Below are 24,030 nucleotides of genomic sequence, written 5' to 3' on the forward strand. Positions count from 1 at the left end.
GGTAAACACAGTCAATATGCAGCACTCACTGGGGACACGGCTGATGTTCTCCGCTGGTGCCAATGGTAAACACAGTCAATATGCAGCCCTCACTGGGGATACGGCTGATGTTCTCCGCTGGTGCCAATGGTAAACACAGTCAATATGCAGCCCTCACTGGGGATACGGCTGATGTTCTCCGCTGGTGCCAATGGTAAACACAGTCAATATGCAGCCCTCACTGGGGACATGGCTGATGCTGTCCGCTGGTGCCAATGGTAAACACAGTCAATATGCAGCCCTCACTGGGGATACGGCTGATGTTCTCCGCTGGTGCCAATGGTAAACACAGTCAATATGCAGCACTCACTGGGGACACGGCTGATGCTCTCCGCTGGTGCCAATGGTAAACACAGTCAATATGCAGCCCTCACTGGGGATACGGCTGATGTTCTCCGCTGGTGCCAATGGTAAACACAGTCAATATGCAGTACTCACTGGGGACACGGCTGATGCTCTCCGCTGGTGCCAATGGTAAACACAGTCAATATGCAGCCCTCACTGGGAATACGGCTGATGTTCTCCGCTGGTGCCAATGGTAAACACAGTCAATATGCAGCCCTCACTGGGGATACGGCTGATGTTCTCCGCTGGTGCCAATGGTAAACACAGTCAATATGCAGCCCTCACTGGGGACACGGCTGATGCTGTCCGCTGGTGCCAATGGTCAACACAGTCAATATGCAGCCCTCACTGGGGACACGGCTGATGTTCTCCGCTGGTGCCAATGGTAAACACAGTCAATATGCAGCCCTCACTGGGGACACGGCTGATGCTGTCCGCTGGTGCCAATGGTCAACACAGTCAATATGCAGCCCTCACTGGGGACACGGCTGATGCTCTCCGCTGGTGCCAATGGTAAACACAGTCAATATGCAGCCCTCACTGGGGACACGGCTGATGCTGTCCGCTGGTGCCAATGGTAAACACAGTCAATATGCAGCCCTCACTGGGGACACAGCTGATGCTGTCCGCTGGTGCCAATGGTAAACACAGTCAATATGCAGCACTCACTGGGGACACGGCTGATGCTGTCCGCTGGTGCCAGTAAGATAGGCTACCGTTCGCTCAATTGTGAGTTTCACATTTTGATAACTAGCTACAGATTAGTATTTCATTTGTCTTCTCTTTTCAGCAATAGCCATTTGCTTTCTAAACTGTGTTTTTCCTACGATTGTATTTGGAAATATTGGGATAGGCCTAGACCTATTTAAACTGCTTTTCACAGCGCTGTAACTCAACAATCAGCTATTTGGTAGAGGCTATTTGCTGCGCGCGCTGCCCAAATTGCGACCTTAAAAGCAATCCACAGCTCATTTAGAAAATAATCTGATAGTCCTCTGTGGCAAAATCATGCACATTGGTGTAGTATTTTTTATTATTTTATTCATTTCTGCATAGGCACGAGCAATGATATACAGTCAGGTCCATAAATATTTGGACATTGACCAAGTTATTATTATCTTAGCTGTTTACCACAGCACATTGGAGTTGAAATGAACTAATGAATATGAGCTGAAAGTGCAGAGATGTTTTTTTTCTCCCTTTTCTAAGGGACCAAAAGTAATTGGACAATTGGCTACTCAGCTGTTCCATGGCCAGGTGTGAGTTATTCCCTCATTAGTTCATTCACAAGTAAGCAGATAAAAGGTCTAGAGTTGATTTCAAGTGTGGCATTTGCATTTGGAATCTGTTGCTGTTAACCCTCAATATGAAGTCCAAAGAGCTGTCACTGCCAGTGAATCAAGGCATCATTAGGGCTGAAAAATCTACGAACTCATCAGAGAGATAGAGATAGTAAAAACATTAGGTGTGGACAAATCGACTATTTGGTACATTCTTAAAAAGAAAGAATGCACTGTTGAGCACTGTTGAGCTCAAGAACACCAAAAGGCCCAGGAAGACCACGGAAAACAACTGTGGTGGATGGCAGAATAATTATTTTTCTGGTGAAGGGGGTGGTGGACAGAGCCAAAATGATGCAAATTATGTCACTGTCTAAATACTGACTGTAGCTCATTTTGGCAAATGTCATTACATTTACTTTAGGGGAAGCTTATCTTCCCCTAGCCTATTGAAAGCACCGCGTATGCCGACGTCAAGGTGAAAGTAACTGGTGCATAAAACACCTCAGTATGTAAGATTCCACACGGACAGGTAGACAAACAGGTAGACAGACAGGTAGACAGACAGGTAGACAGACAGGAAGACAGACAGGTAGACAGACAGGAAGACAGACAGACATTTCAACCTCAGACAAACCTGCCCTACTTATGAGCTGCTGTAGTAACCTGCATTTCCCACTCACCCGGTGTCAGGGAGAACTGATCAAGGAAACGTCAGTGGGGGAAACAGCTATGAGGTCTTTGAAGGTTCTTCACACACCAACAACACTGGCAGCTGGGACACTGAGCTATAAATACCACATCTGCTATTTGCTCCAAAACCTTTAGCTCAACACAAATTAGCTTCCGTCTAGAAAAACCCAAAACGATTGATTTGTAGGAACAAATCTTATCACTCATGCTTTCTATCAAATTGTGTTTTTTTTGTGTCTCATCAGAGGATCTAGTCCTTCTCCCTTTCTTTCTCATCTTGCTCTGTATCCTCTCTCTCCTCTTTCTACCTCCCTGTCTCCCTCCCCCCTCTGTCCCGCTTCTCTCCTCCCTTCAGTCTTACCTGCGGAACACTGGTCCTCGTCTGCCCCGTTCTCACAGTCCCTCTCCCCGTCACATCGCCATGACGATGAGATGCACTTGCTGGCCGAATCCCCGCAGTCAAACTTCTCAGGTGGGCACATCTGTCGACCTATCAGTGGAGGGAGGGAGAGCGAGAGAGAGAGAAAGAAATGGATGGGCATGAGGGAGAGAGAGGACACAGTTAGTCAATGAAACATCCAAATAGCTCAGTTATCATGTTGCTCAAATCGATTCCCCCTCAAATGCCTGCAATTAGAGCGGGCACACAGAGTAAGACAAAGGCCAAAAACACACACAGAAAAAAAAAACACACAAAGCGAAAACATACACACACGAAAGGCACATGCGCAGATCATTCCATCGAGTGAAACCATATTAAGGAAGCAGACCATTGTTTCTATTCCCTAGCTAGCCCATGTGGTTCCTAGAGTAAGAAAAACACCGATGTACAATACATACATTTTACACTTGGCTTAGACAGCAAATCCATGCTTTCCTTTCCACAAATTTGACTCCCCATCTCCCCCTTTCCACACACAGCACTGCTCCTACCTCTCTCTCATTCCCCATCCTCCCTCTCTCTTCCCCCTCTGCCCACCATTCCCAACCCTAGCCAGTATTGATGGGGGTGGAATTGATACAGTTACGTATCGGGATATTATTTTTGACGATATAGCATGTCATAATATTATTTTTGACGATATAGCATGTCATAATATTATTTTTGACGATATAGCATGTCATAATATTATTTTTGACGATATAGCATGTCATAATATTATTTTTGACGATATAGCATGTCATAATATTATTTTTGACGATATAGCATGTCATAATATTATTTTTGACGATATAGCATGTCATAATATTATTTTTGCGCTAGTTGGCTGTACCTGCACTGTGTTCCTTCATAACTTGTTTTTCATCTTATTTTTAAATAGGGAGCCAATTTGTTTTCAGGACTTTTATTTCCATGAGTGATAAACACATTTTCTCATGGCTCTCTCTTGTCCCTCTGCAGCAGACATATGGTGTGTAAAATATCGAATCACAAAATCACAGTATCGAATCGCAATGCATATATCATGAGAATTGCAATACATATCCTATTGGCACCTAAGTATCGTGATAATATCGTATTGTTATGTCCCTGGCAATTTCTAGCCCTACTAGCAAGAATAGGCCCAATGGGACTATATCCTAGATTACACACTACCACCCTCCCTCCTCTCTGTCTCCACTCCCTGGTTCCCAGTCCCAGCCAAAGAGGGCCCACTGGGACTATATATTAGATTACATTACACCCAGTGTCAAAAGTTGCTCCATCAATTATACATTTTGGACTGTCACTGCCTGGCAACCCGCAATAGCAACCCCCCCAGATCAATATACACAGCAAATAATGGAGGCATTACAGCAGTTACTAACATTTTACTTGAAAAGAGCAGCTTTAACAATTTTGGGAATTAAGTGACTAATTCTGACCAGAGTCAGAGGTAAAACAGAGTTCATTTGAAAAAATGTGTTTAAGTATTGCTTGTCAATGTATTCCCGCCCACTGATTTGCATTTAAGTTTCGATTTTGCCGCCACTGATATGTCCTTCCTCGCATTCGCCTCAGACGGACGCTGGCAGAAGTAGGCTTCAGGTAAGTTATATGGTTTTGAAATTCATATTTGGCCTAAGTCAACCATTTGCCAATAGTTAGTTTCAAGCCAAATATTCATTACCTAGCAGGCAATCAGCAGTGGAGGCTGGTGGGAGGAGCTATAGGAGGACGGGATCATTGTAATGGTTGGAATGGAATCAATGGAACGTCTGAAACACATCAAACATACAGAAACCACGTTTGACTCCGTTCCATGAATTCCATTCCCGTCTTCCTATAGCGCCTCTCACCATCCTCCACTGGTCGATCGGTATAGCCAATTTTTTAAACCAAGCTAGGCTTGGCACCATTCTCAAAGCGTAGCTAGCTAGCTTATAATTTTAGATCAGTTTGACAGAATGGACATACCAAGGTAGGTACTTGAAGCGGCTAAATTCCTTATTTTGAATAAACCAATAACCGTGTGGCAATTCGGCACCAAATGTTTTGTATAGTTGCCATAGCAAATAGCTAAAGTTATCTAACCATTAGCTACCAGGTTAACTTAGCTACAGAAACTAGCTAACATTAGTTAACGTTACCTAGCTAACTAATAGCTAATGTTAGGTAGCTTGGCCATCTAGCAAGCTAACGTTTGCAAACTAGAATCAATATAGAACAATGAGGGTTAAAAAACATATTTTCTAGAATACTGAACCAGAATGCAGGTTATACTGTGTTAAGGTCAGTCATTCATTCTAGTATACTCAATACTTTAGCTGACGTAAGTGTTGATTCTTTGGCTAGCTAGATGGCTACTTAGCTAACTAGTAGCATTAGCTAGATGGCTACCAAAGCCACACATCTAAGCTAGCTACATAGTTAACCTAAACCTGCATTCGGTTTGAGTATTCAGTAATGGATGTGTGCCTGGGTAACTATGATGTTAACTGTCAGCTGTAGATACTTTTCCATAATTTGTCAAGGCTTATATGCGTGCCTCGTGCGTGCTATAGAAGCTAGACTCAAATGTGGTGCGTGCCTCATGTATGTTTACCAAATATCAAGTTAATCAGCGCAGCAAAGCCGGGGAGAATGCAGGGAATAACGTTACATCTTTCAGTTGAAGGGATTTTATGTAACCAATGAAATGTTAGAAAGCTAGCTAGGTGTTTATCTCTCTCATATGCTGAAATCCACACACGATATGCAAATGTTATGCATGCAACCGTTCGACTATGCTTGCGCCTCGATCACACCGATCTTGGCATTGCATTGTGGCACACCAGAAGTACATTAATTTCTAATGGAACACTTGCCTTGCAGCATTTGATGCAGTTACGGTGCATTCTGTTAGGTGCATACATTCAGATAATTGAATGTATGCATCAAAATGTACGCGTAGACGGCTTGACAGGAATGGTAGAAGGTGAATGTTGAACTTTTGTTGCACACATATCAAGATGATGCTGTTTTACCATTTTGCACATAGACACTGTCGGTGTGATGAAGTGTTTGTTTTGAGGCTGTCATAGTCCGTAAGTTAGTGTGAATATTAACATCGTGTCCAGCGTTGTTCATAAGGCTACATATGTTTTTTTTAAAGAATGTATTGGCTGTGTTTTATATAGGCTGTGTTAGGGTAGTGCTGACTATTTTAGATGTGACATTTGTCCAGGGAGATAAACATTGGGTTGTTATTTTACTGAAATGCACATGGTCCCTTTCTTTAGCTGGATCTTTGTAGATTTGAGTCATACACACTCATGTGTTCTCTACTCTGACTACTAATCCACAGATCAAAATACCTAGTTAGTTATTTGATTAATCACTCTTTTTCTGTGGATTTTATATGTTGCATTACTGCCACCAACTAGACTGGAGTGTGGACCTCTCATCTTTCAATCACACATGTGGGTATACAGTATGCTTGTAAAAATCAATGAGTAGATGGGAGAACCAAGTTCTATTTTGGAGCATGGCTAGGCAAACGCCTGCATGAGCAGTTTGGATAAAATGATTGAATAAACATGTACAGTTGAAGTTGGAAGTTTACATACACTTAGGTTGGAGCCAACTTCTTGAAACTACCCATCCCGGATCCAGGAGAATTGTTATCAACTACACTAATTAGCATAGCGCAACGGTCAAAAAATATGGCTACGCAAACGCCTGCATGTGCAGTTTGGATATAATGATTGAATAACATGTACAGTTGAAGTAGGAAGTTTACAGATACTTAGGTTGGAGCCATCAAGTCGTTTTTCAACCACTCCACAAATTTCAAACTATAGTTTTTGCCAGTCGGTTAGAACATCTACTTTGTGCATGACACAAGTCATTTTCCAACAATTGTTTACAGATTATTTTACTGTATCACAATTCCAGTGGGTCAGAAGTTTACAGACTGTAATGGCCGTCTGTGGTGGAAGAAGGTGAGGACCAATGCGCAGCGTCGTAAGTGTCCATATTTTTTATAAAGAAATATAACACTGAACAAGAACAACAAAGTGAACAAACGAAACCGAAACAGTTCTGTATGGTGCAGAATACAAACACTCAACAGAAAATAATCACCCACAACTCAAGGGTGAAAACAGCCTGCCTAAGTATGGTTCCCAATCAGGGACAACAATTGACAGCTGCCTCTGATTGAGAACCATACCAGGCCAAACACAGAAATACCAAATCATAGAAAAACTAACATAGACAACCCACCCAACTCAAGCCCTGACCATACTAAAACAAAGACATAACAAAAGAACTAAGGTCAGAACGTGACACATACACGAAGTTGACTGTGCCTTTAAACAGCTTGGAAAATTACAGAAAATTATGTCATGGCTTTAGAATTTGAGTCAATTGGAGGTGTACCTGTGGATGTATTTCAAGGCCTAGCTTCAAATTCAGTGCCTCTTCGCTTGACATCATGGGGAAAATCAAAAGAAATTAGGCAAGACCTCAGAAAAACAATTGTAAACCTCCACAAGTCTGGTTCATCCTTGGGAACAATTTCCAAATGCCTGAAGGTACCACGTTCATCTGTACAAACAATGGTACGCAAGTATAAACACCATGGGACCACGCAGCCGTCATACCGCTCAGGAAGGAGACGCGTTCTGTCTCCTAGAGTTGAAAGTACTTTGGTGCGAAAAGTGCAAATCAATCCAAGAACAACAGCAAAGGACCTTGTGGAGATGCTGGAGGAAACGGGTACAAAGGTATCTACAGTTGAAGTCAGAAGTTTACATACATCCACATTGGTAAAATACATTTAAGCTCAGTTTTTCACAATTCCTGACATTTAATCCTAGTAAAAATTAGGTCAGTTAGGATCACCACTTTATTTTAAGAGTGTGAAATGTAGGAGAGTGATTTATTTCAGCTTTTATTTCTTTCATCACATTCCCAATGGGTCAGAAGTTAACATGCACTCAATTAGTATTTGGTATTTGATTTGATTTGTATTATTGCTTTTAAATTGTTTAACTTGGGTCAAACGTTTTGGGTAGCCTTCCACAAGCTTCCCAAAATAAGTTGGGTGAATTTTGGCCCATTCCTCCTGACAGAGCTGGTGTAACTGAGTCAGGTTTGTAGGCCTCTTCCTCGCACACACCTTTTCAGTTCTGCCCACAGATTTTCTATAGGATAGAGGTAAGGGCTTTGTGATGGCCACTCCAATACCTTGACTTTGTTGTCGTTAAGCCAATTTGCCACAACTTTGGAAGTTTGCTTGGGGTCATTGTCCATTTGGAAGACCCATTTGCAACCAAGCTTTAACTTCCTGACCGATGTCTTGAGATGTTGCTTCAATATATCCACAAAATGTTCCTGCCTCATGATGCCATCTATTTTGGGAAGTGCACATGCTGCCACTCCCGTGCTTCACGGTTGGGATGGTGTTCTTCAGCTTGCAAGCTTCCCTCTTTTTCCTCCAAACATAATTATGGCCAAACAGCTCTATTTTTGTTTCCGTAGACATTTCTCCAAAAAGTACGATCTTTGTCCCCATGTGCAGTTGCAAACAGTAGTCTGGCTTTTTTTATGGCGGATTTGGAGGTGTGGCTTCTTCCTTGCTGAGTGGCCTTTCAGGTTATGTCGATCATAGGACTTATTGTGGGAAGCTTGTGGAAGACTACATGAAACGTTTGACCCAAGTTAAACAATTTAAAAGCAATATGCTCAATTATTATTTGGTAGCATCTTCTGACCCACTGGGAATGTGATGAAAGAAATAAAATCAGAAATAAATCCCTCTCTTACTATTATTCTGACATTTCACATTCTTAAAATTGTGGTGATCCCAACTGACCTAAGACAGGGAATTTTCATGAGGATTAAATGTCAGGAATTGTGAAACCAAATACACTTTTGGGAGGGGGGGGATTGTGTCTGGGGTCTAAGGTTTGGAGGGATGGAGTCACACGTTACACATTCTGTGGCATGTCACAGATCACATCAGGCCCCATTTAATTGTATGTCATCTCTCAACATCCCATATAGAATTGTAGCTTAATGATCTCCTAACAGATTATTTGAGCCCGACTAATATGGGGTTTAGTGCATGGCTAACAAACACATTTTTAAAGACAGATATGTAATTTCGTTGTATTGTCCCTGTAGAATTGTTGAGAACAGAGACTATTAATTTCTTCATGTGATCGGAAGATTCTATTAACCCTTCTGCAAGCTACTCCATGGACGTTGGTGATTCATCTGACCCGGACACTGTTGACACAAAGTCCTAACAAAAAAAGGAAAGCTGAGGAAGAGTAAAGTAAGCCTTTCTTTATTTGCTCTGACTGATCTTCCTGAGGTTCCATCTTTGTGATGTTGGGTTGGCCTACTCCTGGAGAGGAACTATGTATGTAGGCCTTTTCCTGTCCTGCTCTTACCCACTAAAATCATATTGGAAGATCCTAATGTGCAGTTTAGTGATATACTGTAGCCAGGTGTTGGAACATGGCTGAAACCAATCCTTGCACAGTAGCTCTCCAGGAAAATGGCTGGCTACCACTGAGCTTTTTCTCAATTTGGCTCGTGTCCTCGTCATTCTTCTCAAAAACAAGTACAGGAGAATTAATTATGAGAGGAAAATGAGTTCTTATTATCAAATTCAATTTGAAAAGGAAAGCGAGGAAACAAGCAAAATATATATTGACAAAGAAACCTGGTGTTTATTTTTTATTCATTTATTTAACTAGGCAAGTCAGTTAAGAACAAACTCTTATTTACAATGATAGCCTAGGAACAGCGGGTTAATTGACTTGTTCAGGGGCTAATTACCTTGTCAGTTTAGGGATTCAATCTAGCAACCTTTTGGTTACTTTTCCAATGCTCTAACCACTAGGCTACCTGCTGCCCCAGGGTCAGTGTCTGTGCTTTTTGCTAGATGATTGAGGTCATTCTCCAGAGCAAAGCTAAGGGATGGGAAAGGATCATGAACTTGACTGACCACACCAGATGTGATATGATCAAGACATTGGTTGCAAATATGGCAGAGGATAATCTAGTTTTAAATGCATTAAGATCAATGTTTTGCCTTCATGTATTATTGCCAGTCTAGTAATTTCATTTTTTGGGTTCCGAACAAGTCCCCCACGACATATGAAGTAGGCATATGCAAGAGCAATAGTTTCCTTGTTCCCATACCTGGCTGACCACCAAAAGCAAGACTGACTATGTGAGTACGAAATAAATCTGGGTTCCAAATCACTCCCTACCACTTCCCCTTAGCACTAACCCTTTGTTTGCTGATTTTTGAAGGTTGTGGATAGGTGTAAGCAGTGTAGTCATAAAGCTTTCACCTTATGGATCTGCACACATTGAAAGGGATGAAGTGTCAAGGGAAAGTGGTAGGGAGTGGATTGGGATGGGCTCTAAGACAAAACATTTTTTTTTATGGTTTTGCCGTTTCTAAAGGCACAATCTGACGATAGTGAAACTGCCACTGCAACAACACTAGATGTTCAAATGATTAAGCACAGGATTTTTCAAAGCCTTTCCAGATTCTAACATGCACCAGTGACACTTGGCAAGGAGACTGAACCACCAGCAAAAAGAGGCTGCAGGAGGAAGAGTTAAGTTCCCTCGTAGATCACTAACAGGGGGGTCAGCTGGTTGGCATGCGTAACTCTTTTATTTGTGTTTATGGTTTGTGCTCTGTAGTTTTACTATATATATGTGTGTGTATATGTATATATGTGTGTATATATGTGTATATATATATATATATATATATGTGTGTGTGTGCACAAAACATTATGAACATTTGTCTTTCCATGACACAGCTTTCACCTGGTCAGTCTATGATATATTCAGTACCAGTCAAATGTTTGGACACCTACTAATTCAAGGGTTTTTCTTTATTTTTACTATTTTCTACATTGTAGAATAATAGTGAATACCTCAAAACTATGAAATAATACATATGGAATGATGTAGTAACCAAAAAGTGATAATAAAAAAAAATCTAAATATATTTGAGATTCTTCATAGTTGCCATCATTTGCCTTGATGACAGCTTTGCACACATACTAGGTGCTCGGTTGCAGGCATGCGAGGGAGTGCTCACAAGGGAGTGAGACATTTTTTCTCACGATTCAGTGTAATGGGGATTGGTTGGACTGTTTATACCATTGTGTGTTCCTGTCCTTTTTTTATCTTTGGTTGAAGGTGGACCAGCTGCTGACAGAGACCCCTTCACGGACGAACATTGGCTGAGTGAAGAAGGGCAGAGTCGAAAGGCCACCGCGCTGATGAAAGACACCTCTGATGAAGCAACCGTAAAAGAAAAGATGGAGCTGAACCTCTGCCTACCGCCAAAAAGAAGTCCATGACCCACAGAACTCCTCCGATATAGTCCAGGCATGGTATGTACGAAATGGACTCTGTCAACTGTGTAGAATGCATGTGTGATAACGTATGAATGGAATGTTGATGTTTTGGGTTTTTTCCCAAAGCATGACCATGTCGCAGGGTGGCCATTGCCAGAGCTCTTAACCTTCAAAGGGTAAGAGCTCTGGCAATGGCAGGACCGACAGTGACTTTGTGTGTCTTGCCTGTAGATTGAGCAAGATTTTGGACTGATGTTTGACCCAACTTCCGGCAAAAAAAATCCTGAAAAATGTGCCTACTGTCTTCAAACAGAGCCATGGACTCACACCAACAACCGAGCTTCGGGACCTGATACACAACACCGAGTCCACAGCTGAGGTGGTTAAAATGGCAGACATGCCACTTCACACTGCAATGTCAAGTTCTAGTATGTGCATGTGGGAGGCAGAGGTTGTGGTTGAAATGGAAGTGGGTAAAATCTCAGGTGAAGCTGGTTGATTTGAACCCACACCAGCACTGGGAGACATGTTCTGAAAGTTTTCCCAATGTCAGAATCCTAATTTGTTTTCTAGGTTGGGACACTGACATGTCGTCCATTATTTTCCTTGTCCATCTTCTGCCTCCCTCTGCTCAAGGCCACAACAAGCAGGGAAAGATGTACGCGAGACACACAGCTGAACGTCTTGTGAAGCTCATAAAAGTCTGGTTACAAATTCAACACAAATTAGTTATAGACAAATTGTGTTGCTGAATCCTGACCCCCCCCCCCCCTTCACCCCCCAAGTGTACAAAGATTTACCCCAGCAAAGAGCACTATGATCAACTCTACTGCTGTAACAGCTCTTACTAGTTAAACTACCATGACTGTGGCAGTGTAACACTAATACATATTAGAATCACTACTGTCTGGCTTGTGAGACTTATAGTAGATGTTCTAACAGTATATTAGTGTCTTATAGGCAGGGACCAGCATCTGGATGGCATCACCAGAAGTCAACAGCCATATCTGCTTGCAGTGGGTACCCAGAGAACGATCATTCACGCCTACTTCATCGCGATTGACAAACATCCGGTACCTGGCTCACTGGGCTGTTTTTTTGATGAGCTTTTCAAAGCTCACTTTGTATTCGGTACCTCATACAGTCAGGGTCTGGCAAACACGTACACTTTTCTACAAACGACATTGACATTGATACAACTAACGGCGAATCCCAGGGTGGCAGAGCTGAGGGCCAGAATGTTGCATTCAACAGATCTGTTTAAAATAGACATATTTGGGTGTTTTTTTACTGTTGCAAATGCCGCCAAGCAAATGCCATTAGCCTTGTAAAACATCTGACGTTAATTCATGGTCATTGTCCAGGGAAATCTCTACATTTTAAAAAGGGCGGTGAGGTTGGATGTTCACGTGTATTTGGCACTTTGTCTGGATTTACAAAGCATCTTTAACAAGGCACATGAAGAGCTTACCGAATCAGTTTCTGATAATGATGGTGGAGGTCCCTCTACCGCCGCTAACAGTTTTGCAGTTAACAATTTTGGTGATGTGCCAGCACCAAACTCACATTGTGATTCAGCTCTGTATAATAAGAGTATTGTAGATAATTGTGCCGCAACAATAGATCAACTCAAAGCAGCAGGATTTGGTGACTCCGCAATGAACAGTTTAGTCAGTTCCATGGAAGAGAGTTCATGACATCCAGAGTAAAGCTAAAGAGTCAGTGAAGAAGTGTCTGTCTTTACAGGAAACTGGCAACAATGATCAAACAGTAGGTGTAAAATATAAACGCCACATACAACAATTTCAACCATTTTACTGAGTTACAGTTCTTATAAGGAAATCAGTCAATTGAAATAAATTCATTAGGCCCTAATCTATGGATTTCACATGACTGGGCAGGAGTGAAGCCATGGGTGGCCTGGGAGGGCATAGGCCCACCCTCTGGGGAGCCAGCCCCAGCCAATCAGAATTAATTTTCACCACAAAACGGCTTTATTACAGACAAATACTCCTCAGTTTAATCAGCTGTCCGGGTGGTTGGTCTCAGATTACCCCGCAGGAGAAGAAGCTGGATGTGGAGGTCCTGGGCTGGTGTGGTTACACGTGGTCTGAGGTTGTGAGGCCGGTTGGACATAATGCCAAATTCTCTAAAACAACGTTGGAAACTGTTTATGGTAGAGAAATTAACATTCACTTCTTTGGCAACAGCTCTGGTGGACATTCCTGCAGTCAGCAGTCCAATTGCACGCTCCCTCAAAACTTGAGACATCTGTGTCATTGTGTTGTATGACAAAACTGCACATTTTAGAGTGGCCTTTTAATGCCCCCAGCACAAGGTGCACCTGTGTAATGATCATGCGGTTTAATCAGCTTCTTGATATGCCACACCTGTCAGAAGGATGGATTATCTTGGCAAAGGATAAATGTTCACTGACAAGGATGTAAACAGAAGTAAGCTTTTTTTTGTGTGTATGGAAAAGTTCTGGGATCTTTCATTTCAGCTCATGCAAGATGGGACCAACACTTTCTATGTTGCATTTAGATTTTTGTTCAGTATAGATCAGTGTTTTGAGCAAATGAAAAATCTATTTAGCAGATTAGTCTATTTACAAAAATGCACACATAAACGTAATGTTGCAGCTTGTGGATGGTCCCAAAGAAAGTCAACTTTGTGACTTAAGTGATGGATCTTTCTCCAAAAACCATGCTCAGTTTTCAAAAGAGAAATGTGCAATGAAAACATAGCTCTTCTATGATTACTCTGAAATACCGTTAATCCTCTTGGATCGAAGCGTGGCATACATAAATTGGGTGCCATTTACTTTCGGCATGGTTAATACCTGCCTGGTGCCCGAACAAATTCTTTCTTTGACCCTCTCTAATAAATACCGCAACAACTTTAAGAAATGTCTCTCCAAAGTGCAATTCCTCTCTGCTCAATAGTTACCTGCTTTCTCTATTTCATACTCAAGATATACAAACCCATAGGTTTCACTCACTACTTGACCCAATTGTATGAGATGGAATTAAAGTTCCCTTGCACAATCACCAAATTCATAGAACTATTGTCCAAGTAACAGGTGACAACCTTGCTGTTCATGGTTTATTTGGTGTTCTGGAATATTTTAGAGCAATATATTGCTGCCATTTGTCTTGCTGAAGAAGTCGACTTTCAGAGACAGTTTTAGTGAAGACAGTCCCCAGATAGTATTGTGAACTAAAGGGATGCATGTGGAACCATGCCAAACAATGTAGAGAAATCCCACTCTGGCCTATGTAATGGGTGTTAAAGAATCTTGCCTGTTAAAGTCATTACAGTACTTTTATATAAGTGAGAATTTGTCAGGTGATGTCATGCATGACATCTTGGAGGGTGCTGGGCGATATGAGTTGAAATTGCTACTACAGCACTTGCGAAACAAGCATTTAACCAATAAATTGTACATGAGAATTCAGAGCTTCAACTATGGTTATATGGCAAGAAACAACAGGCAGTGAAGTTACTTCAGGGTAACAGTGATTTGGGCTTCAATATCATTGAGTCTTGGTGTCTACTATGCAATACACCACTTATCTTTGGTGACTTGGTTTGTCCAAATGATCAACACTGGGATTTTTTTTTTTTTCTTCAAATAGTCAACACTGTATTTTCTCTAGTGTTTTCAGATGGTTTTACAGTCTATTTGAGGCACTTGATTGCACAACAACTGTTACAGCAATTGTTTCCTGGATGAGGTTGTTTCCCAAGCATCATTTTATGGTGTATTATCCACAATCTATTCAGAAGATAGGGCCAATTCTCTCCATAGCTGGTGTATGTGTAACGAAACAAAACACATTTTTATTTATTATATATATATATATATTTTTTTACAAGTGAATAACTTAACTAAAACATTGGCCAAGAAACACCAGTCACATGGTATACAACTGGCAAATATTTGACCTACAGTGCTTTCGGAATGTTTTCGAACCCCTTGACTTTTCCAAACTTTGTTACATTACAGCCTTATTCTAAAAGTGATTGATTAAATACATGTTTTCCCTCAGGTGAAGTGTTGTTGCACAGCTTTTGTCTGTTCTCTCCAGAAGATGTTTGATTGTGTTCAAGTCTGGCTGGGCCACTCAATGACATTCAGAGACTTGTCCCAAAGCCACTCCTGCGTTGTCTTGGCTGTGTGCTTAGGGTCATTGTCCCTTTGGAAGGTGAACCTTCACCCTGCTCTGGAGCAGGTTTTCATCAAGAATCTCTATGTACTTTGCTCCGTTCATCTTTGCCTAGATCCTGACGAGTCTCCCAGTCCCTGCTGCTGAATAACATCCCCACAGCATGATGCTGCCACCACCATGCTTCACCGTAGGGATGGTGCCATGTTTCCTCCAGACGCGAAGCTTGGCATTCAGGCCAAATAGTTCAATCTTGGCTTCATCAGACCAGACAATCTTGTTTCTCATGGTCTGAGATTCTTTAGGTGCCTTTGGCGACACCAAGCAGGGGTGTTGTGCATTTTACTGAGGAGTGGCTTCTGTCTGGCCACTCTTCCATAAAGCCCTTTTTGGTGGATTGCTGCAGAGATGGTAGTCCTTCTGGAAAGTTCTCCCTCCACAGAAGAACTTGGGAGCTCTGTCAGAGTGACCATCGGGTTCTTGGTCACCTCCCTGATCTAAGCCCTTCTACAACGATTGCTCAGTTTGGCAGGGCGGACAGCTCTAGGAAGTCTTGGTGGTTCCAAACTACTTCCATCTAAGAATGGAGGCCACAGCGTTCTTGGTGACCTTCAATTCTGCAGAAATGTTTTGGTACACTTCCCCAGATATGTGCCTCGACATAATCCTGTCTCAGAGCTGTACGAACAATTAATTCGACCTTGTGGCTTGGTTTTTGCTCTGACATGCACTGTAAACTGTGGGACCTCATATAGACAGGTGTGTGTGTGCCTTTCCAAATAATGTCCAATCAATTGCTGCACCTGTGCAGTGACGTTCCCCATCCAACTTGACAGAGCTTCAGTGAATCTGCAGAGAAGAATGGGAGAAACTCTCCAAATACAGGTGTGCCAAGCTTGTAGCGTCATACCCAAGAAGACTCAAGGCTGTAATCACTGCCAAAGGTGCTTCAACAAAGTACTGAGTAAATGGTTTGAATACTTACGTAAAAGTGATATTTCAGTTTGGTATTTTTAATACACTTGTAAAAATGTTTTTAAAAATGAATCCTTTTTTTTAGTTTTTTTGTTTTGTTGCTTTGTCATTATGGGGTATTGTGTGTCGATTGAAAAAAAAACTATTTTAGAATAAGGCTGAAGCGTAACAAAATGTGGAAAAAGTCAAGGGGTCTGAATACTTTCCGAATGCACTGTATAAAGATTGGATATTTGTCCAGGAAAAATGGTTGCCTTGAATGTTGTAGAAAGAGCTCATGAGATGGGAAACACATTCCAGGTGCCTTCTTCAACTAAGGTTTTGTGTGTAAAATGGGCCAGAATTCAAGGGAACGCATACGGTTAAGATTTGGTTGTTTGCGTTAAAGTACACTGTGAGATGCCAATATTTCACGAAATCCAGTCTATTCTTGTAAAAGATGACACATGACGTATGCCTGGTTACCTTTGCTTTAGACACAGAGTGTCTTTATGAACATTTTCACAAGTTTAAAGTTGTACCTGACAAGAAATGGGCCCCATGTTTTTGACGTTAATGATATTTTGTTTCACAAAGCATTCGACATACAGATGTTCATATAGAGATTGGAGATTCAGGTTTGTTTGTGGTCCAGTTCTGCTTCATGCGATTTGAATGTCCACGCTTGTACACAGTACCAGAACAATTGTACATAGTAGCACATGTCATGTAGGGAGAGTACGGAACCAGAAGGCCATGCATCTGTGGGGAGAAATTTCCCAACGGAGGCACGGGGTGTGGGCTTCAATTCGTTCACTTTTGGTAATGTTTGTTAATGCTCTAGAACAAGAAAAGAATAAAACTAAAACATTATTTTGAAAGTTAACTGCTGCACCGCTTATTGTTGCTGACTTAACACATGCAGTGCGTCCACAGTGGTGAAATGGCTAGCTACATTTGGACTCTTTCGGGTTTTCGACACACTGATCCAATAAAAATGTCATTCTGGAACATCGTTTTTTTGACATGTCCAATCAGATAATACAGATCTTCTTCTGACAGCTAGCTTGATTGACAGCTAACTATGCAGATGTGTTCTGCAAGCATTGCACATGTGGATAGTTAGCTGTCATCTAACTCATGTAGGCTCGCTGTCACAGTAAACTCATGGACACGTTTTTAAAATGTGCAGCTCCCTCTTCATCTACTGCTGCTTCCAATGTCAACAACAAGGCAGACAACGCGGTCCCTGTCAAGAAGGGAAAATACGACCCCGACTTCACCAACTATGGTTTTACACTGTAGACATTGTTAATGTTGTAAATGACTATTGTAGCTGGAAACAATGTCTACACTGTATTTCTGATCAATTTGATGTTATTTTAATGGACAATTTTTTTTCTTTTCTTTCAAAAACAAGGACATTTCTAAGTGACCCCAAACTTCTGAATGGTAGTATATATAGAAGAGAGTCAGGGTGAGGGTTGACAACAGTGGGTCCTATGCATTGAGCTGTTAGCTAATGAGAGCATGAAACCCTCCAAAAATATCTGGAGGTCTCACAAGATTCATTGAACAATGTATGCACGGTACAAGAAAAGCCACTTCGTGCATCATACCTTGTTGCCCAGTGTATTGCTAAGTGCAAAAAATGCCCACATCAGTGCAGAGGATCTCATACTCCCTGCTGCGATTGATGTGTGCACTGAAATCGTGGGGGAGTCAGCCGCCGACAAACTTCAAACTGTACCCCTATCCAATGACACCATGAGGAGGAGAATCCAGGACATGTCTGAGGGCAAAACACGCCAGACATCAGAGTGCATCAGTGCAAATGGCCATTACGCACTGCAGCTTGATGAATCCACAGATGTGGCTAACCGTGCAATTCTAATGGTCTATGTCAGACACGCCTGGGATAATAACTTTGAGGAGCAGTTCCTTTTTAGTGCTGATTTGCCCACCACCACTGCAGAGGCGGTCTTTAACACACCGGATATGTACCTGGGCTCCGTGGGACTGGCCTGGGACGGGCGAGTCGGTATGACTACTGATGGAGCAGCTGCCATGATGGGAAAGCACTTCGGAGTAGTAAAGAGGATCCTGGAGAGAGCACCGAGTGCGACGTGGAACCACTGCTTCCTACACAGCGGGTCTTTAGCAGCGAGGGACATGGTGCCTGAGCTCCACGCCACTCTCTACAATGTGATCAAGTGTGTCAACTATGTTAAAAAGAGTTCCACAAAACCCAGGTGTCTCCAGGCCTTCTGCAGGGATATGGGGAGGGAGCACCAGCAGGTTCTTTATCATGCAGAGGTCCGCTGCATGATCCTGTCGCTTTTATGATCTTCGAACATTTCGATCGTGAGGAATGGCTCGCCCATGTTGCCTACCTGGCGGTTTGTTCAGATGTTTGAGCATCTGAATTTGCTCAATGTGTCAATGCAAGGGAGGGGGGTACAATCGATTTGAATGGAGGGACAAAGTGGATGCCTTCAAGATTAAGCTTACCGTTCGGGCACATCCTGTTTCTAACGGGAGGATTGACATGTTTCCCAATGCTGATTTTGAGATTCAGAATTTGATCAACACAGCGCACCGCGACACACTGAAGAAGAAAAAAAAAAGTCAAATAGCATCTTGTCAAGCTGCAGGGAAAGTTTTGCAACTACTTCCCGGAGGAGAACAGGAGACTGGACACTGGACCCCTTTCGAGTGGAGATGGGAAGCGTCACATTGCCAGGCAACGAAGAGGATCAGCTGGTGGAGCTGTCATTTGATGGACTGCAAATGCCCTTCCCCAGAAATGACACTGCCACAGTTCTGGTGCAGCGTAATGGGAGAATATCCTGCTCTCGCCTGTCATGAATCATGCTACCGTTCAGCACTACCTGTCTGTGTGAAAGTGGCTTCTCTGCTATGGCCGTGCTGAAAACTAAAAGCGGAAACAAACTGGACAGCCAGCATGACCTCCGAGTTGCCCTGTCAACCATCATCCCAGACTTCAGTGAACATGTCAAACTAAAGAAACCCCCCCCCCCAGCTTTCCCGCTGATAGGCCACACACACACACACACACACGGGCGTGCGTATGTGCACACAATAAATAAACAGGTTAATTAGTTATTGTTCACTATGTTAATTATTATTGTTAATTAATTCTGTCATTCATATTACATTTTATTGAACTGGTTAAAAACGTAAACCTTAAAAAATTAAAATAATGTTTTGCGGTTGTGAAACTATTCACATGGTAATTGATGATTAAGAATTCCGAATGATTGTTGTTTTCTATTTTAAACACTGGTACAGTATGTGTTACTGTTCGTCTAACATTATTGGACTGGTTTTAATGTCATGTTCTGAGTCTGATCATTTATTACACCCCACTTCTGAACTGGTCGCCTAATTAAATGGCTTATTCTCTTGAATTGACAATACATGTTTTCTCAGTTAATACGGCTGTGTAATGACTTTCTTTAATACCATAATTGAGACAGAGTCTATTTTGCAAGTGAAGCCTGCCCAAGAAGGCAGCTGCAATACAACATTACAAAATGGAAATCATCAACAGTCTATAATATTGGGTCGTGGACTCAATTGTCATTGTCAAATTTGGTCCCTAGGCAAAACCAGTTGAGAACCACTGCTCCAGAATGTATTATATTTCAAAGATTGTACACCATGCTAGTACTGACTGGTCTGTTTTTAGCATGTCATGTAATAAACTAATTCTGTTAAGCAATACTTTATGTTGACTAATTTATGCTAGTAATAAAACACGTCTGTGTTTACCCTGATCATAGTACATGTCTTTAGTATTATGAGTCAGAGTAAATGTGTAATGACACTGGTAGGCGTAACCCCCCCCCCCCCCCCCCTCCTCCAAAAGATAAATGATGGAATGTGTCAACCAGACAACCGCTCACAAAGTAGACTACCGATCGCTGTCCGTGGTGCTGAAATTGCGACATGTCTACGTGGCTGCATGCATACATGACAGGCTTTTTATGTCGCCAAGGCATAGCTTTGCTTTAGCTAATGGATACGTCTTTATTGGTAGTACTCATTTTCTCAGGTTAAGCGTAACATTTCACAAAGCTATACACGGTGTCGCAATGCTGCCGTTTTTAGACTGCTGGCTGGTGGCAGTAATGGACTTACTTATTAAAGTTGGAATTTCAAACATGCAGATTGGCAAATACATTTCAGATACAACAGAATGCTAATTAGCTACCAATCGATATTTTAGAATATACAGCTGTCCTGTTAACTGAACCTGCATGACATGAGCCGTCCGCACGCTCTCCCAGCTTGGATAGATAGTAGGCCATGCGGTCGAAACGCGTAGGAGTTTCTAAACCTTGTTTCCATTGAATATGCCATACAAATAAAGGGATTTGAATGAATTATATGAAGAGTGCCTTGGTCCTCCTTTATTTTAGGTAGAACGCTGTTGTGTGTAAAAAACAGTCTATTAATGCCAAATAGTACAGTCAGTCCACCCTCAAAACACTAGCTTACTAGGGGTTGTTTCATTATGCAGTGTTGCGCACTATCTATATACCGTCTTTAGCTGCGATTTAGGTGCTATTTATCAACGTTTTAGAAGAATAACACGTCAAATAGCCTAACAATGAGGGGGAAAAAGTAGGATAAATTCAGCCACTAATTAATGTTGAACTCTGCGTGTTTTGTCTGGCTAATAAATGGCCTGCACAAGTGGACTGCAATATTCAAGCTAAAATAAATTAGGCCTAAATCAAACTAACTCCAACTTGAGAGACTCCCCGGTTTCCTGAAGTCCTCCTTTTTTTTGCGTGCAAATGTTTTCACCATGGCCTGTAGGTCCACTGTTTTCTACACTGAGTATTGTGCATTATTTGTTCATTGCGCTGCACACAATTTAAACTTAGTCTTAAATGATGCACGTCAAGATATACCAGAGATAAGGGACTGTTTTATATTGCAACCACACAACTCAAACACCAGTTCACCAGCATGAACGAAAATCGCAAATCGCTTTTTTGTTCAAGCCCACAAGAACTGTTGTCCACTAAATATGATCATCTGTTTGCATCAACCAATTTAATGGCTGTCCTGTATCCAGACGACCTGTCCCCAGAGCTTCCAATACAGTTAATCTCTTTCCGTAATATGTTGAGGCCGGCAATTAAGGAGAATGAGAGGCTCAATTAAAGATCTTGCAGAATTGTTGTATTTGAAGCACTCCTCCCTTCTGCACAGTTTCCCTGATGTTGCTACGGCAATCACGCTGTTTTTACCATCCCTGTAACTGTCACTTCTGCGGAGAGATCGTTTTCTAAACCAAAACTCATAAAGAACTACATATAAAGCATCAGGCTCTCGATCTGATTTGCACTTAACGCCTGAGCAACCTCCCCTCATTGCACGGGCACCTTTGTAGCCTTGACCACGGCATTTGTTCTCCGATATCCCTCTTGTACTTTCAATCAGTTGCATTTTTTTAAGGCCTGAGGCAAATTCCCACGCCCAAGAAACAAACACTTAGCTTCCTAGTGTATATGGAAATGTCTTACTAGTACACATGGAAATGTCTTACTAGTACACATGGAAATGTCTTACTAGTACACATGGAAATGTCTTACTAGTACACATGGAAATGTCTTACTAGTACATATGGAAATGTCTTACTAGTACATATGGAAATGTCTTACTAGTACATATGGAAATGTCTTACTAGTACATATGGAAATGTCTTACTAGTACATATGGAAATGTCTTACTAGTACATATGGAAATGTCTTACTAGTACATATGGAAATGTCTTACTAGTACACATGGAAATGTCTTACTAGTACACATGGAAATGTCTTACTAGTACACATGGAAATGTCTTACTAGTACACATGGAGGGTTACTGTTAAAATATATATATTTTAAATGAACATCGATGACAGAGCTCGTGGGCCCCCTCCCGCTTTGCGGGGCCTGCGGGAGTATCTGGTACACCAGTGGTAGGAATAAACATGAATCAAAACAATTAACTCTAGAATACTGAACACTGTAGAGAGTAATAAATAACACTGTACAGTGTGAAAGGTAATGATTCAGAGTTAAATATCAACACTAAATTGTGCAAATACAACTCGACAAATATAACTCTGTTGCCAGAGTAAGTTTCACTCTTTTTGGACTGGGATCAAATGTTGTCTTTAGCAGAGTTACATTTTCTTCAAATAGAGTTCAATTGTGCGTTGTAAACACACCCACAGAACCTGAATAGATTAAACTTACTCTGGCAACAGAGTTATATTTGTCGAGTTGTCTTTGCACAATTTAGTGTTGATATTTGAAAATGTTTTCGATCTCGAGTCGCATTGAGGCTGTGTCTGCGTCTGAAATGGCACCCTATAACCTACAGTACCAGTCAGAAGCTGTCATCAAGGCAAAGGGTGGCTACTATCTCAAATATAAAATGGATTTGGATTTGTTTAAACACTTTTTCTGGTTACTACATGATTCCATGTGTGTTATTTCATAGTTGTAATGTCTTCACTATTATTCTACAATGTAGAACATAGGAAAAATAAAGAAAGCCTTGGAATGAGTAGGTGTGTCCAAACTTTTGACTGGTACTGTATATAGTGCACTACATTTGACCAAGGCCCATATAAGGAATACTGTTTTGGTCCTAAATGACACCCTATTCCTTATTCCCTATAGGGTGCCATCTCCTGTGTGTGTTTCAGCAGTGTTAGTGTTGCCAGGTTTCATCTATTCAGGTTCTGTTTGGTGGCTCTGGGCTTTGGGCTTGGGTAGAAATTGGCCGCGAGAAGCAGGCTTCTCTTTTCCTCTCTTCTCTTGGCCGGGCTCTATCGCTTCATCTGTTCTCTCCGTTGAATAGCTGGGTCTCGCGTGAGTCGGTTTTAAATGTGTCTGCTTTTAAATTTGTTTTTTTTCTTTTTCTTTTCAGGAACCAAAATCAAGTCTCTTCCTAAAATCCCATTTGAGTGAGCAGCTAGCCATCTCCTCATCAGCAGATGGCTATTGTGACCAGGCGAATGGCGAGCCAGTCTGGTGTGTCCCTGTGTATCCAAGCAGTGATTTGGGTTTGAATGGAGACGGGAGATGAGATGTGTGTGTATGTGCATTTGTGCGTGTGTGTGAGTATGTGTGTGTGTTTGTATACGGGTATATGTGGTGGGGGGGATGAGCTAGTTATTGACTGTTTTATAAGGTGGTTGATATCTGATCAGGACAATATAGCAGGCTGGGTTTGAATAGGAAGGTAGTGATGTTTAATTCATTTATATAGGCTGCTCAGATCTGTGGAGTAACTGAGGCCTCTTGGGTAATGCACTTACTTCCTCAATGCAGCCAATCCTCAAGCTGAAGGCAACTGTATTCCATAGTCTCACTGCTGTGTGTCTGTTGTGCGTGTGTGTGTGTGTGTGTGTGTGCGTCCCGAGGCTACTGTCATACGGGGCCATCTAAACTCAGAGCCTCTACACAGACCCATAATGACCATCCTAACACACACACACACTGTAACTTGCCTGTCGGCTCACTGGACTAAACGAAAGATTGACAGCAAAGGATAGATTGGAATTGGTATGATTGGCTATTTGCAGCTCAGCGGAAGGAGGGATCTGAGATCGAGTGCCAATCACTGACTGCAGTTACCCGTCAACAGGCAAAACAAACTACAGAGGAATGACACTACATGAATTATCATTAGGTTTATACAGTACAATATAGGA

At 41.9% G+C, this 24,030-nt stretch overlaps 1 protein-coding gene across 4 annotated transcripts in view; it reads right to left on the reverse strand.

The window, feature by feature from the left end:
- The window catches only part of LOC109897537 (low-density lipoprotein receptor-related protein 8), a 263,445-nt gene that overhangs the window by 86,603 nt on the left and 152,812 nt on the right, over positions 1 to 24,030 (reverse strand). For all 4 annotated transcript variants that reach the window (XM_031833689.1, XM_031833692.1, XM_031833688.1 and 1 more), the window contains exon 4: positions 2,719 to 2,847. In XM_031833689.1, the coding sequence (XP_031689549.1) occupies positions 2,719 to 2,847 (129 nt within the window). The remainder of the gene's footprint in view (positions 1 to 2,718; positions 2,848 to 24,030) is intronic.

This window comes from Oncorhynchus kisutch, linkage group LG10 (assembly GCF_002021735.2).
Source record: "Oncorhynchus kisutch isolate 150728-3 linkage group LG10, Okis_V2, whole genome shotgun sequence".
Taxonomy (NCBI): domain Eukaryota; kingdom Metazoa; phylum Chordata; class Actinopteri; order Salmoniformes; family Salmonidae; genus Oncorhynchus; species Oncorhynchus kisutch.